The 15,453-nt window shown below is 34.5% G+C and overlaps 2 protein-coding genes across 2 annotated transcripts in view; one reads left to right on the top strand and one right to left on the bottom strand.

Annotated features, from left to right (window-relative positions):
• The window catches only part of LOC5568049 (very-long-chain 3-oxoacyl-CoA reductase), a 39,439-nt gene extending 30,350 nt beyond the window's left edge, over positions 1 to 9,089 (top strand). The window contains exons 4-5 of the mRNA XM_001651935.2: positions 8,186 to 8,631; positions 8,690 to 9,089. Of these exons, the coding sequence (XP_001651985.1) occupies positions 8,186 to 8,631; positions 8,690 to 8,776 (533 nt within the window). The 3' untranslated portion in view covers positions 8,777 to 9,089. The remainder of the gene's footprint in view (positions 1 to 8,185; positions 8,632 to 8,689) is intronic.
• LOC5568050 (nuclear pore complex protein Nup88) overlaps positions 1 to 15,453 on the bottom strand; it is a 274,497-nt gene that overhangs the window by 30,305 nt on the left and 228,739 nt on the right. The window lies entirely within an intron of this gene.

Genomic DNA, 15,453 nt, shown 5'->3' on the forward strand with positions numbered 1-15,453 from the left:
GGCGAAAAAACATGAGAGCTATTAAAAATAATTACTCAGAACGTTAGAAGGACGCAGACATAAGTTGAAAGAATCTAATATTAATGCATCTGAATAACTATCAAAGCTTGACTATTTCCAGAACTATTTTATCATTTATACCTCCAAGTATAGTCATTTCAAAATTAGGATGGACAGTATATGATGATTGTCAAAAACAAAATATTTGTGGTAAGCATAAAAGGTTTTTCATACCAAGGGAGTTTTGTGAATTATTGGTATTTGAGATTTTCTCAAGATCAAAATGATAAGTCACAGAAAATATTGAAAACACAGATAACATGTTTTGGAAGTACAAAACACGCAACTGAATATTTTCAAAAAAAAAAAAAAAATGATAAAAGTATTCAATATTTATTATTAGAGATTATGTTGAAAGCATTTATATTATTGGTATCCGGTTTAGACGGAAAAATCTGTAGTTCTTATTTTTGAATTTCAGTTTTAAGCATTTACGCATTTAGTTCTTCTGGTTCAAATCATTTATTGAACAAATTTCAGTGAATTTTGCTGGTAAAATTCAGGTTTCAATAAAAAAAAACCTTTATTGCCGAAATCGTAAAACACTGTGTTTTAAAATAGATATGAGGAAATATTAGATTTACGTCGGGCTTAAACCTTGGACAACACAAACAAATCTGAGCTTTCCTTAGTGTTTGATAAAAAAACCTGTTTTATTCATTGCTTTGAAAAAATAAGTTGAAAACATTTTGGATTTTCATATATTTATTCTTGAATTTTAATCGGATTCAAAAACATTCCAAAAAACGTTAAACATTTATTATTCACAGCTTTTGAAAACTACCGTAAATTCGGGTGAAATTGATCATTTTTCACGTTTTTTCTAGTCTGTTTTCTATAATGTTAACAAAGCCAAACAACAAAATGCAGGAAAACAAGTACGAAGGTGAGTCTCATCGACTCATGTACCGAAATTTTCTAATAAATGTAATTTTAGTGTTAACAAATATCTCTAAAATAAAAAATCAGGGGATCTCATTTCGGGGTGAAATTGATCACTTGTCAACGCCATTATTGTTAGTCCGAATATGCTTTCAAATTCTTAACAATGCAATATTTATATAAATAACGAATAGTTAAATTTCAAGAATTACGCGGAAAACGTCTAAATGTATGCAATTTCCTAAGTAATTTAATGATATCTAACAGAAATTCTATTAGTTCAACCATATGAGCTAATTGGTATGAGTTTTGGTGATGAAATCTGGTTTAGGGATATATCTCAAGCATCCTCACAAAATTTCAGGTTTATACCATGTTCAAATCCTTGCTTAGAAATAGAAGTTCATAGGTGTTTGTCTGCCCCGTGCATGATTTTAAAATTTTACGTTATTTTCATAGTAATAAACATTCTTTAACGCAAAAAGCTTCACAACACACAGTTCGACAATGATTACGACAATCAACGTTCATTTACTGCAGCTTACATTGATATTTGTGCTCCATTACGAATAAATAAAATCGTGTGATACGTTGATCAATTTCACCCTTCTGATCAATTACACCCGATTTTACGGTATTTCAGTATCGAAAACAAATTCAATAAATTAATAATATTTTTATTGAACATAATATTCATTGGATAAGTAATCATTCGATGGATATGCAATTCAAGGACATTTTTTGCATGTATATTTGATATAGGGGGGCGATTCCAAAAAATATTGTTTCAAGGGGGCGAAAGTTGAAAAAGTTTGGGAAACACTGTTTTAGGCGAATAGTATTTTTTTTTATTTAATCAGTGGACTGATATATAAGCGAATAAAATGTGTGCCCAGTAGTGCCATTTAGGTGACTTCCGAAGTAATAAGTTTCCAGGCGAATAGGTCTCATTTAGTTCTCCAACTCTGTCAAAAACACTAACTTCGTATCCAATCTCTAGATTGAGATAAAAGCAAATAATATGTTTGTCTACTAGCGCCACCTTGGGAGAATTTTCCAAACTACTATGTTTCTGGGCGAATAGATCCCATTTAGTTGAACACTTTTGTCGAAGATACCAATTTCGAGAGTTCGATTTTTTTCAGTCTCATCGCTGGACTGATATAAAAAAAAATAAAATATTTGACCACTAGCGCCACCTTGTGAGTGTTTTCCGAACTAATATGGTTTTAGATGAATAGGATTCATTTAGTTGTTCAACATTGTCCATGACACAAACTTTGTATCTAATCACTTGACTGAGATATTAGCAAATAAAATCTTTGCTCACTAGCGCCATCTTGTGAGTGTTATAAGGTTTTATGTGACTAAGTATCATTTAGTTGTTCAACATTGTCGAAGACAACAATTTTGTATCTCATAACAGAACTTAGATACAAGAAAATACAATATTTGTCCACTTGCGCAATCTAGTGAATGTTTTCCCAACTAATAAGTTTTCGGGCGAATAGATCTCATTCAGTTGAACACATTTGTCGAAGACACCAATGTTGTATCTCATCACTGAACTGAGATATAAACAATCAAAATGTTCGATCGCTAACGTCATCTTTTGAGTGTATTTCGAACTAAAAAGGTTTTAGGCGAATATGTCTCATTTAGTTGATCAACTTTGTCGAAGACATCAATTTTGTATCTAATAACTGGACTGAGATACAAGCAAATAAAATCTCGGCTAGTGCTGCTAGTGAGTGTATTCCCAACTAATAAGTTTTCGGGTGACTAGATCTCATTCAGTTAAACACATTTGTCGAAGACCACAACGTTGTATATCATCACTGAACTGAGATATAAACAATCAAAATGTTCGACCATTAGCGCCATCTTTTGAGTGTTTTCCGAACAAATAAGGTTTTAGGTGAAAAGTTATCATTTAGTTGATCAACTTTATCGAAGACACAAATTTTGTATCTCATAACTGAACTAAGATATAAGCAAATAAAGTTTTGGCTCACTAGCGCCATCTTGGGACTGTTTTTTGAATTTATAAGGTTCTATGCGAATAGGTATTATTTAGTTGTTCAACTTTGTCGAAGACACCATTTTTGTATCGCATAACCGGGCTAAGATATAAGCAAATAAAGGTTTAGCTCACTAGCGCCATCTTGGGATTGTTTTTCGAATTTGTAAGGTTCTATGCGAATTTTATTTAGTTGTTCAACTATGTCGAAGACACCAATTTTGTATCTCATCTCTGGACTGAGATATAAACGAAGCAAATATTTGTACGCTGGAAAGTTGGTTCATATGTTGCTTATAAATGCGACATTTGTTGGCGTCTGTGCGCCACCTGGTGAGTTAATTCTGAATTAAAATAGTTACCAAGTGGAAGTCAGCAGTCCTGTGATCAACTTTGCAGAAGACAGTTTTCTCCTAAACCTCTTTATTTTCAAGATATTTGCACTACAAGTACTGTCCTATTTATAGGACGCTGGGCGTTCGGGGCTTCTGTCCTATTTTTAGGACGCTGGGCGGATATGGGTTAAGCAGTTACAGATCATATGACTAATTAAATATTTTTTTGAAATTCGTCATACGATTTTCAGCTCTGCTGAAGATTACCGGAAGTGAAGGAAGCAGTGTTGACAGGCTCACACTCAAATCTCAATCAATGAGCTCTCCCGCGAGAGCAAACTCATTAGAGATTTGCTTAGATAACTTCATGCTTGAGATTTTCGTGCAAAATAACTCAATCACACTCTAGCCGTCACAAATGAATCTTTATGAATGATCAAAAACTCGTGAAAACCGAATGATGTTATGTACCTTAGGAAGGATTACCTTAATTTTACCAGACTAACAAGAAATCATTGCTTCGTGTGAGTAAACTGTGGAAATATGATACTATGAGTCAAATAGATGAGCCAACTTATCCTTGACTGCTGAGTTGTGTGAGTGACAACACACGCATGCAAAATCTCAAATGAGAATTTGAGTTCATCACAACAATGCACATTAGTCCACGGAACGAATATAAGTGGAATTACTTGAAAATATGAGAGATAGCGTTTTGGTGTCTTCTGAACATTTGTTTGTCTGGACAAGATGCGTTATAGGTAGAAGTGTCACAAGGGCCATCTTTCATAGCTTTTGAAAATCGATCTCAAACTTTTTTTTATTTTAAAACATAGCACAATAAAACGTTCTACAATATTGTAAATTATTGGAAATAAGAAAATTTTCTAGAATATCGCATTGTTGTGTATCTAATAGTATGATAAGCTATATTCAATTTAGAATTTTTTGATCAAAAATTGGTTTTTCTTAAATACTAACGAAAATATCAATTTTCCAGGCCTACTGTGTTGTGAACAGTTCTAGATATGAGCAAAATACACATTTTCTTTGAAGACGTCATATCTCCAAAAAATTCATATCAAAATATATAAGCGTATTTGTAGTTTTTTCGCCTGCTTTTCTAAGCGTAACATTTCAAAATATAATTTAAGGCTATTTAGAACATAGTAGGCCTGGAAAATTTATATTTTCGTTAATATTGAGGAAAACCCGATTTTTGACCAAAAAAATATTAAGTGATCTATATCTCTCAAGCTATTAGATATAGAAAAAATATGATGTTCTAAAAAGTTTTACTTTTTTCAATAATCTACAATATTGTAGAGCATCTTTTGAAATAAAAAAAAAATTAGATCAAATTTCAAAAGCTATGATATTTGGCGCTTAGGGCACTTTTGCATATAACGCGTCTTGACCAGGCAAACAAATGTTCAGAAGACACCACCAAAACGCTATCTTTAAATATATAAGTCGCTAAAACGCTAAATATATAAGAATTTAAAGTTATTGATTTATTCCACTTAATTTCGTTCCGTGGACCAATGTGAACTGGTAGGAAGTACACTGTTGGTTCATGTAGCCATTTTTTGAATATTTATAGGTGATTTGTAAATGAAGGCTTTCCTAGGAAAGACTTGAAGGCAGCGTCCATTTATTACGTAACGCTAAAATTGGCAATTTTCGACCCCTTCCCCCCGTCCGTAACGCTTTTTGTATGAAAAATTTCAAATTTTTGTATGAGCTGTAACGCTTGAGCCTACTCCCCCCTTTTCCTAGAATGTTACGTAATTTGTGGACGGCGCCTTATAGAATATTTAATTTATTTTATGGTAAAATGGAACATCTTGTTATTTTTCTTCAAGTTTTACGATCCAATGTTTTAATACATATTAGAGACCTTAACGAATATGTAATAAAAATACAGTAATGACCCGATTTTTTCAGCCCTCGATTTTGTCTACCCCCGATTTAAGCATCCTTTTTTAACCAATATTGGCAGCCTAGAATTTATGTTTATTTTAATCAGAGTAAACACTTCTATACTAGCAATATTGAGTGCATAAAGTATTATGACCTTGGCTAGACGTGACCACAATCATCTAAAGTCCGAAATTTAGAAATATTTAATGATAATTCAAGAAACTGATCAATGCTACCTTGGATTACGGCACATAGAAAATGGAAGTAAAAAAAAAAAACAAAATAACAAAATCATAGAACTAAGTCCTTAACCTTAAATAAAACTTGAAATGTGTCGACAAAATTTTTTCTCGGTTTTAGCTCTTTCCCGATTTTGTCAACCCTAATTGCAGCATGGAGCTGACAAAATCGGGATATTACTGTATTGAATAGGGCTGATGTGCTTCATACTAGGATAAAGTGTTTTATTTAACGTGTCTCATATAGTGTCGTGCAAAAGTTTGGGTTCAACCCCTCAAAACATACAAATGTTTTTTCCATATCTCTGTGACTGAACACCTAATTGAAACTCTCTATGGCACATTCAAGAGGCAATGAATTAATCTTACTGCGTAGGTATTTTAACATATTTTTTTCAATTTTGTTTAATAAATTTTTACTTACAGTTGTGACATTTTTCAAAAATACACAACGTGGCTGATTTTCTCAGCATTGGAGCGACCATAATTTTAAAGCGGTACGGCTTTAGAACCGTAATCTTTTATTCATTTCAGAGCAATGCCGAAATTTTGGAGGAAAAATCTTAAAACTATTGAATATTGATAAAATAGCTTTTCAAGTCATCGTGCAAAAGTTTGAGCTCACCCATGACGCATGCAAAACATTTATGTTAGTATCTTTGCCATTTTTCGATCAATTTCAACAGTCCATATATTTAAGCGTAAATAATGAGCTGAACATGATTGCTATGAGATTATACAGAATTTTTATGTTTTAAATGAGTTCTAGTGAACCCAAACTTTTGCACGATACACCATACTAAGGGATGAATCTAAACTTTTAGACGATAACTTGAATGACTATTTTATTATAATTAGATAGTTTCAGAAAATTGCTTTTATAGGATTACGCTTCTAATGAGGCAATAATTTAAAAGTTTTGTCGATCCAATGCTGGGAAATAAACCATGTTTTTTCAGTAAGTTTTTGAAAAAATTCACAAGTAAAAATTTAGCACAATATATTTGCAAATAGTAGAAAATGCTTTATTATCCACTATGGGCTATCTAAATTCCTTTAAAATAGGGTATTGAAGTTTTAAACCTTTAACTTTACTATTGACTCAATAGTATTGAGAGTCACATACTCTACTATCCAATCACTTTATGGTGTTCGATTATAAAAGATCTATACGAATTAGTTGATGCAAAGCTCACCGTTTAGTATTGCTACTGAAGATGTTATGAAAAATCATTATTATGACTCCAAAAATAATGGCTCCAAAGATATTAACTAATATATGAATTTCATGACTTATAAATCATGATTGAAGAATCAGATTTTTTCATGTACTGCAGTGTTTGGATTTTGAACCGAATAAGCCGATTGAACCATATTCGGAGAGTGTAACAGTTCGCGAACCATAACAGTCCGTGGCACATCGCATTCGGAGAGCCCTATGAATGTAAATATTCACTCTCTCGTTTGGTACGTGGCACGAAAACGTTCAAGAGCAGCAATTCTCACAGACTGCAACAGTAACGAGCCATTCAGGTGATTTTTGTTTTGCATAAAATTGGTAATAACTTTCATATTTTCTGGTAATGCAGCATTTAACACCCTAATTATAATCTATTGGATCATCGAACACCCCTTCGGTTGCAAACATAGCACAGAAAATGGAAAATGTTCGCCTGAAAAATCGCTTCTATTTCGTGATCAGAATGAGAGTGGGTCAGCGAATGTTACAAGTGTTGATACACAGTATTCGGCGCCAAACAGTGGGTGGTGTGTGTCTGTCTTTTTTTCGTTCATGGTTCGTTATCTTCGACGAACGATAAATGTCATGCGTGTTGCATGAATGCAGGCGAATAAATGGGATGAAATTATGGCTCGTTTGTCAATGATTGTTACATTTTTCAAAGCCTGTGGAGAATTGACATGATTTATTATTTTTTTGAAAAGAAAGTTTAAAAAACAGAGACTTATTGGTTGGTTGGTTTGACTTTATTAACGAGATTTTTAGCCCTGGGCTAGTTCATCTCGGGACCAACGGCTTTACTTCCCTTCCGAAGGAAGTCACCACTATAACTTTTTACGTCATAAGTGACTATGTCGGGGATGGGATTCGATCCCAGGTCCTCGGCGTGAGAGGCGAGAGTTCTAACCACTACACCAGGTCCGTCCCCGAGAGAGACTTATTGTCAAAAAAGCAACAAAGTGACTAGCTACCACATCTGTATTATGAATCAAACAAAATAAAGAAGATTAGTCATCTTCGTCAATAATTTGCTTTTTACTTCAAAAAAGTTTTTATTACTTCAAAAAAGTAATACATTCAACTCTCTATAATTCGATATTGAAGAATCCAACGAGCTAGGGAGGTATTGAGTTACAGAACACAAAATCAAAGCAACTGTGACCCAAGGGATCATCGAGTTAGCCTTGAAAACCAACTTTTACTGTGGTTTTTAACTCGATATCGAGATGCGGAATATCGAGTAAGGGAGAGATTGCAGTTTGTTGTCAAATTGAAATTCAAATTCAAATGTGAAAAACATACACTGATTTTTTTTTACTCAGATACTTTGAATCCCGAAAAATCAGGAAAAATTTCAAGAATCCCGATTTTTTGCAGAACTAGGTTTTTTTTATATTAGTTACAAAAATCGGACTTTCAAAACGTCATTTCTCAAATCGAGGGCACCCTAATGACTAATTCCAATACATTTACCATACTTTCACAGTGAACAACGTCGGTTATCTGCCGGAGCTAACTCCGTTGGTACATAACAGCGAATCCGATCTGCTGACCCTGATCAATCTGAACATAGTGGCAACGACAATGCTGACGCGAATGGTCCTACCAGGGATGAAACGTCGCGGCAGGGGCATCGTGGTCAACATGGCTTCCAGCGCCGGCCTCTTCCCCATTCCGTACATGACGGCCTACAGTGCCTCGAAGTCGTTCGTGATTAGTTTCAGCCAAGGGCTTAGCCAAGAACTGCGTGGTAGCGGAGTCGAATGTCAGGTTGTTTCCCCATCGATAGTGCGGACCAATATGGCGGATCAGTACAAAGAGGGCATTCCGTGGTACGTGGTCGTACTGGGACCGGAACAGTTGGCGAAATTCGGAGTTTTTACCATTGGAAAGACGAAGCACACCTGCGGCCATTGGTTGCACTGTTTGCAGGTATGGGGAATGATGGGAAGTAAATGAAAATTTGTAATATATCGTTTTATAATTTCAGGTCATTTGGTGGTCGCTCCTTCCGGTCACTCTGGCACTGCGAGTTGCTGGTGGTTTGTTTGTCAGAGGTGCAGATAAAAAGAAATGATTCGGAAAAAAGTCAAACTTTTAGCATAGGGTAATTTAGTGAAACGGTTGCGACACAGTATAGCATAAAACTTCATTTTAAGATTAAGAACTTCATATAAACTGCTTTATTCTACATATTTAGTTCACATTATACCGAACAAACTTCATGGCGATGGAATGTCACGCTTCTTCTACCGACTGCCCATTTTTAGAGATAACCATTACTCCAAAGTTTGTTTTAGAGCGTACCTTGTAGGAATAGGTAAGGTAAGGTGTTTAAAGTACAAACAAGATGAAATGAATAAAGTAATACAAAAACTAAATATGTATAATATGATTTGTTTTTTTTTGCGTGAGAAAATTAAAATTTTTGAAAATTATCAAAAACTCAAAAGTTCGTATTAGTGGCTAAAATTTTGTGCAACTAATACATGCGGGGTGAATAAGAAAACAATAATTCTGATAATAGTTTCATTGCCTCTACATTACCCGACTCGTGTATAATCTAAATGTGACTGTTATGCGATTACAATTACTAAAGTAATAGATGAGCTTGGTATATTTTTCGAATTTTCCAGAACAATCTCACAGATTTCAGTAAATTTTGATTTTTGTTTCATTAAATAGACTCAAATATGGCGATGCCAGAAATCTACCATCTGGCGGGGAACGTGCATCTGGATCCATCCTTCTAATACCTGATAGCATGAGAACTGAAGAACGATTCCATTCCCCGATATTTTCAACAATATTGAAAGCACGAAGCAACGTACTGTATTAATTTAACATGTTCAAATTAAAATAAATCCTCTTACGCCCAACCAAACCACACAACGGTCACGATGAAATCTCCTGAAATGGACCATTCTTGTCCACCATAAAACGATTTCCGAGTCGCGAGCGTTTTGAAATTGAACCCCGGAAAAGTTTCAGCGCCCTTCAAAAGGATTTTTACATGTCCCGTCGGTCCACCCTTCCCAGAGCGTTTGGTTTGGGTCCTGAACGCGTTGTCCTCGTGCGTGATTTCCTCTTCCAGATCAAGAGAAAAGGATCACTCGCGCGCGCCGAAATCACAAGCTTATCCATGGACATCCGTTTTTTTTTTTTGGAACGGGTCCATAGACGAGCCCGGTTTTGCTCCCAGTTTTTTCTCTGTCCTCTTTTGGGGTTCGAGCAAGTGTTTCCCATCTTTGCGGTGTAATTCATTTTTGCGCTTCTTGTAAGGGAGATTTAGACGATTTTTTTTCCTCTGTTTCGTTTGGTAAAAAAGGTTTTGTACGTTTTTTTGTCGGCTGAATCCGAAGGGTGGTCACCGAGAAATTATGAAGGCGAAGAAATGGGAGGGAAATATAATAAAATAATACATTATATATGCCCTCCCGCATTTGGGTGCCACCAGAACAAAGTGGAAGAGTTTAACGGGAGAATGTAATTCGCTCAATTGTTTCATGAGAGGGTTTGCGAAATCGATTTTTTGTTGGAAAAATATTGATAAAATCGTAATCGGTTTTCTGTGCATCGATCAACTATTATTCTACAATGCTATGAAAATATGAGATTTTAGATAATGCTTTTGGTTGAAGTGCTAAATAGTTTTTCCAAAAACTCCCAAGAAAAGCTGTTCGTCAAAGTTTAACATTATTTTTCGCAAAACAAAAATTCTCATTTTTATGAACAAATTGTATGTTTGTATCCTTTACTATTCTACTAAAAGTATAGCTTTTAAAAAATCAATTATATTCCACCATTCTCTAACATAAGGTAGCTTTAGTGATTTATCGATTTATGGTCAAATTTGCTGATACACCATCCTTTCGCTCCCAGCAAAAGAGAAAAACAAAAACCCGTGTTCAAAACTAGTTTAGATTACTAAAGAAACTATATTTGTATAAACGAGAGCTAAATCGTGGGTTTAGCCCGCAGTCTCAAGTATAAATTTTACTCTTTATGGTTGTTTTACTAAAAAATCTCATACATTTAAAATCATGTATGCATATTTATCGATCTACAGTAGACTGGCCCAGCTCAGTATGGGAAAAAAAAAATAAAGTTTTATAATTCCACATGGCACCCCCTGGAATTATTCTTTAGGGTTAGAGGAAGACTTCCTGAAAATTTCAGCTCATTTGGTCGTTCCATGAGCTGGCGCATTTGAATTGAAGTTAATATAGGATTTCCAGCTCAAACATATGGGAAACAGTACATCATCTACTGTTTGGTTCAGGAAAATTGTTGATCGCGTTCAATTGAACTCAGAATGTTAAAAACACTACTTGATACCATAGCGAACAATATTGTAAAAGGTTGTATCATGACTAAAATTGATAAAGTTGGTGTTTTAACTATCTGAAGTAGATCTGCAATACAGCTCTGTATTTCTTCAACATAGCATGATGGTTACCACTATGCGCATCATAGCTACCTATGACGCAGGGCGAGCTACTGCGCAAGGCACATGCATATATGTGACTGTACGGGAGGTCTGATCTAAGCCTAATTTTCAACAACTGAATGAGTAATGAAAATTAACTTAAATCCAGATACATCCTTCTGCAATTATGTTCATTAGGGTATCAACTAGTGTATTTGTCATTCTTAGTCCAATTGAACACGATCAATTAGTATACAAAACAAAACCGTACCAAAGGGTCAATTTTCAATACATTTGGAACGAATATCCCATACAAACTTCAAATTGAATGCGCCAGCTAGTGGCTCTACCAAATGTGTTGAAATTTTGAGAGCCCTTTTTCCTTACCCTAAGGCACATATCTAGGGGTGCCCCGTTGAGTTTTACAACTTTTTTGTTTTAGGGCCAGTCTAATCTAGAGCAAATTGTAAACGTTTTTCTCCAAATATTTCAATTGGTAATCTCAGAATAACATATTATGAAAATATTATGTAGGAAAAACAAAGGGCTGGCTAGTGTAGTGTGCTATTCCTATACCTAAAAAACAATGCGCTCTCGGGCTAGGCATTGGATATATATAGAAAGCGTTGTGTTTGGATGGGCATCTAATTCTTCCGAAAGAGGCGCACTTTGCGAAAAAGGACCACGTGATTATTGAGCTGAAATCGAATTCAGGTTAACTTCTGCGTTCATGAGTCCTCTCATGGCGTAGTGGTAACGCGCCCCAACTAGAGATCGGGGAGTCGTGAGTTCGATTCTCACTGAGAAGACGTGTAACTTTTTCGCAAATCTTCACATCAATTTGTCCATCTAATCCAATTGCAAATTATATGTAATGTTTAGCTTTTCGGTAGTTAATAAAATCGATTTTATTACAGCAGTGTTGCCAATTTTGATGATTGTCAATGTACTTTGAAAGTCTTTCTAAAAATAAAGCTATTGTCTTTCTATTGTACTTTAAATGTGATGTGGGGACTAAATAAGTAACTCCACGAAGGCGTAAGTTATGTTTCATATGTAAACTATATTAGAACTTCCGCTTCCACTAAAAATATTGAGGAAAAATGATTTTATCATACCTGTAAAAATGCTTATAAAAAAAAACTTAATATTTTTCAATCTTATTGCAGGGTGTCCATTCAAAATCAATTTTCCAATTCCCGGATTTTTCCCGGATGCTTAAAAAATTAATAATCAGATGACAAAATGGTTTCTTCGTTTTGATATTTTCTTATTTTGATAGAATATTTGATTATATTTATAAAATACTGGTAGCTCCAAACAGTTTGCTTATCGAAAGTGTTTTAGAAAAAGGTATGTATCTACACACTCCGAAAAAATCATGCGATTTTACGTCTTTTAGATGCACATAAAAGAAGCGAGCCAAATGACGTGAATTTGTGTTACATCTTAAATACGATGGTGTCTGATTCGGGAAATGTCAATCACAGCGGCATCGTTTTCATGCCCTTCATCATGTAAAATTACATTTTTCTTGCAATACATATTTCAGAACCCATTTTTACGTCATTTCATCAATTACATCATGTGTCATTCAGTCATAATTTGAATTACGTCTGGAGTGATTTTCATTATTTTTAAGAGTGTATAGCTTTATTAGCTTCCCGGATTCAAGTAGGCTGTTGAAAGTCGCTATGTAAAACTCCCATATAAAGTGACAGATAAGTTTTAAGTTGATTTTCCAGCTGTTCAGCAGAGGTTTCCAAACACAAACATGTCGCAGCACTTGAAGAATACAACAGTGTAAGAGTCATGTAAGTCCATTGGCTCTTTTTTATGTCATTTCGTGTTATGCAAACACCATTCCATTTTTATTTATATAGAAGATAGATAGATAGATAGATATAGATAGATACATTTCTATTTGTTGATCGTCCAGCTGCCAGAATTCATATGAAGTTCAGAGAGGTTTTGAAATTATATGAACAAACATCTGCTTTGTGCATCTAAATTTAGACTAAATTTTCACGAAAGGGCTAATTCATCAACTTCTAAGAATGCCTTCGAAATTATGCGTTAGACATGGTCCATGGCTGATTCATGAAAAAAATCTTGATCTGGTGAAACTCATGTTCATGAGACATATTATGTAATTCTTGAGAAACGCAAAAATGTCATTTTTGTTACGCTGTGTAATCTAATATTATCCTCAGCGTGATCCACGGAGCTCTGAGCATAATTTCAACAACAATGGGCGAGATTCTCACAAAATCAAGGTCAGGATTCTATGCAGAGCTCTTGCTTTATCTTGACCGGTCTTTCACATAATTATAGGTGTGATTCTGACAGTGTATTTTTTGAAAACTTTGACCATTTTTTCAAACTATTTTACAATAAAACTTTTAGAGAATATCTTGACTAAACCTACACGAAATTTCTGGAAAATATCCCTAAAAATCTTAGAAAGTTTTCTTTGATTTCCATCCTATCCTATATCACAGTGGTCACCAAACTGCGAGGTTTTGTGCGGCCCGCGGAAAAAAATTTAATATTGGAGTAGTGTGTCCCGCATCTTGTGATTTCAGAAGTCGAAAAGTTATCTTCTGTAACATCTGGCAAACGTTTATCTGTAGCCGTTCGATAATCTTCCAGATTTTCTATTTCTCATGCGTTAAGCGAAACGAAACAAAGGGAAATTGATAGAATTTCTTATTTCAGGAGTTTGTTCGATAACCCAGAGTTTCATCAAGTCTGATATCATCGTTTCTTCAAAACACCAAACTTTTGAATGTTCTAGTAGCGCAATTTTCAAAGTTCAAGTAAGAAAGTGATATATCCAAGTATTTCTATATTAATTCCAAAATAACGCTGAATTTATAGTTTTTATGTGTCTATGGTTTTTTTTTAATTATATGGAGATTAATTGTTGACATTATTATAATGTTACAATTATTGTATTGGAAAATGTTGATAATATAAGAAGTTTATCAACTCTAATCTCATCTTTGAAAAAATATTCCATCCGCCTTTCTTGAATCGGTATTGAATTGATTATGATCATGATGTTTCACTTTCGGAAATCCTATAATTTTTGGCATTTACCTTTGGACGAAGGATGAGCTCTTGGGAATCCAGGGACATCAGTGTTATTTGGAAAGATTATTGAAACCGCTACTAACTGTCAGACACAATAGACATGCAAATTCCAGAAATCACCTGTCGACTTCTAAGACAAGATATGACATCTAGCTTCTTATTAGTTTTCTTCTTCCCTTGTATGATCCTTGTGTTGCCAGTAAACTGGTACACATAATTGAAAATTGAAAAGGATAGAGATGAAAGCTGAACACAGAAGGTGCTGAAGTTACCGTACAATAATCATTGCTGGTAAAGCTGTCTGGCGGACCAACCAGAGGCTGGTTCATTTTGGACCGAAATTTTGATACGTGTTGTCGATTGTCGTTTCAGGTTGACCCATTCAAGTTAAGTAACAGCTGTCGAAAAACTAGACTGAATGAGTCGTGCCAAGCGAATTTTTGGTCGACAGTCGTTTTGATCAGACTTATAAAATAGATATTATTTACATCTTGTGGCCCGCGACGTATTTTAAGAGCAAAGTGGTGGCCCGCACAACCAGTTAGGCTGAGGACCACTGCTATATCAGAACCGTCCTATCCTGTCTTTGTAAAACATTCTTAATTTTGTAAGAAGTTGCTATGACTTTCGGATCCTATTTCAGGCAAAAGCTTCTAAATTCTTTCCAGTTCTTCAGGGCAGAATTTTTTAAAATTCTACCTGAAAATAAATGGTTGTGTAGGAGAATTTCTTTGAAAAAAGGTTTTTCAGCAAAATTTGTAACGAAAAACTTTGTTCGAAACATCTAGTAGGTTCAGTAGATTTGTTTCTAGCCATATAACCTGTAAATTTATTCGGAATTTTTTAAAGCATCTTTCAGATAACATTTAAAAGTTCTCAGATAATTTTCATAAAAAAAAGAATTTACATGTTTTCTAACAGAAGTTTAGTCAGTAATTTAAAATGTTGTAAAGTTAAGAAAGTGTTTCATTTATTTATGATACTTTTGATGATTTTCATATTAATTCTTATAGCTCAAAATAAAAAAAAAAATAATTAAATTTTTATGATATGTTTCGACAAGCTTTGACTGAGAGGCGCTGAAATGGAGGGGGCCATGAGGCCAACCACCCACCCACCCACTTCAGCGTTATGAAATTTGTGAATGAGCCCTATGATCGAAATTGGCAAGAATTTAACCAATGACTGCCCGCCCAAGAATACCCAAAAGACCTCGCTATTTAATTATC

This window comes from Aedes aegypti, chromosome 3 (genome assembly GCF_002204515.2).
Source record: "Aedes aegypti strain LVP_AGWG chromosome 3, AaegL5.0 Primary Assembly, whole genome shotgun sequence".
Taxonomy (NCBI): Eukaryota; Metazoa; Arthropoda; class Insecta; order Diptera; family Culicidae; genus Aedes; species Aedes aegypti.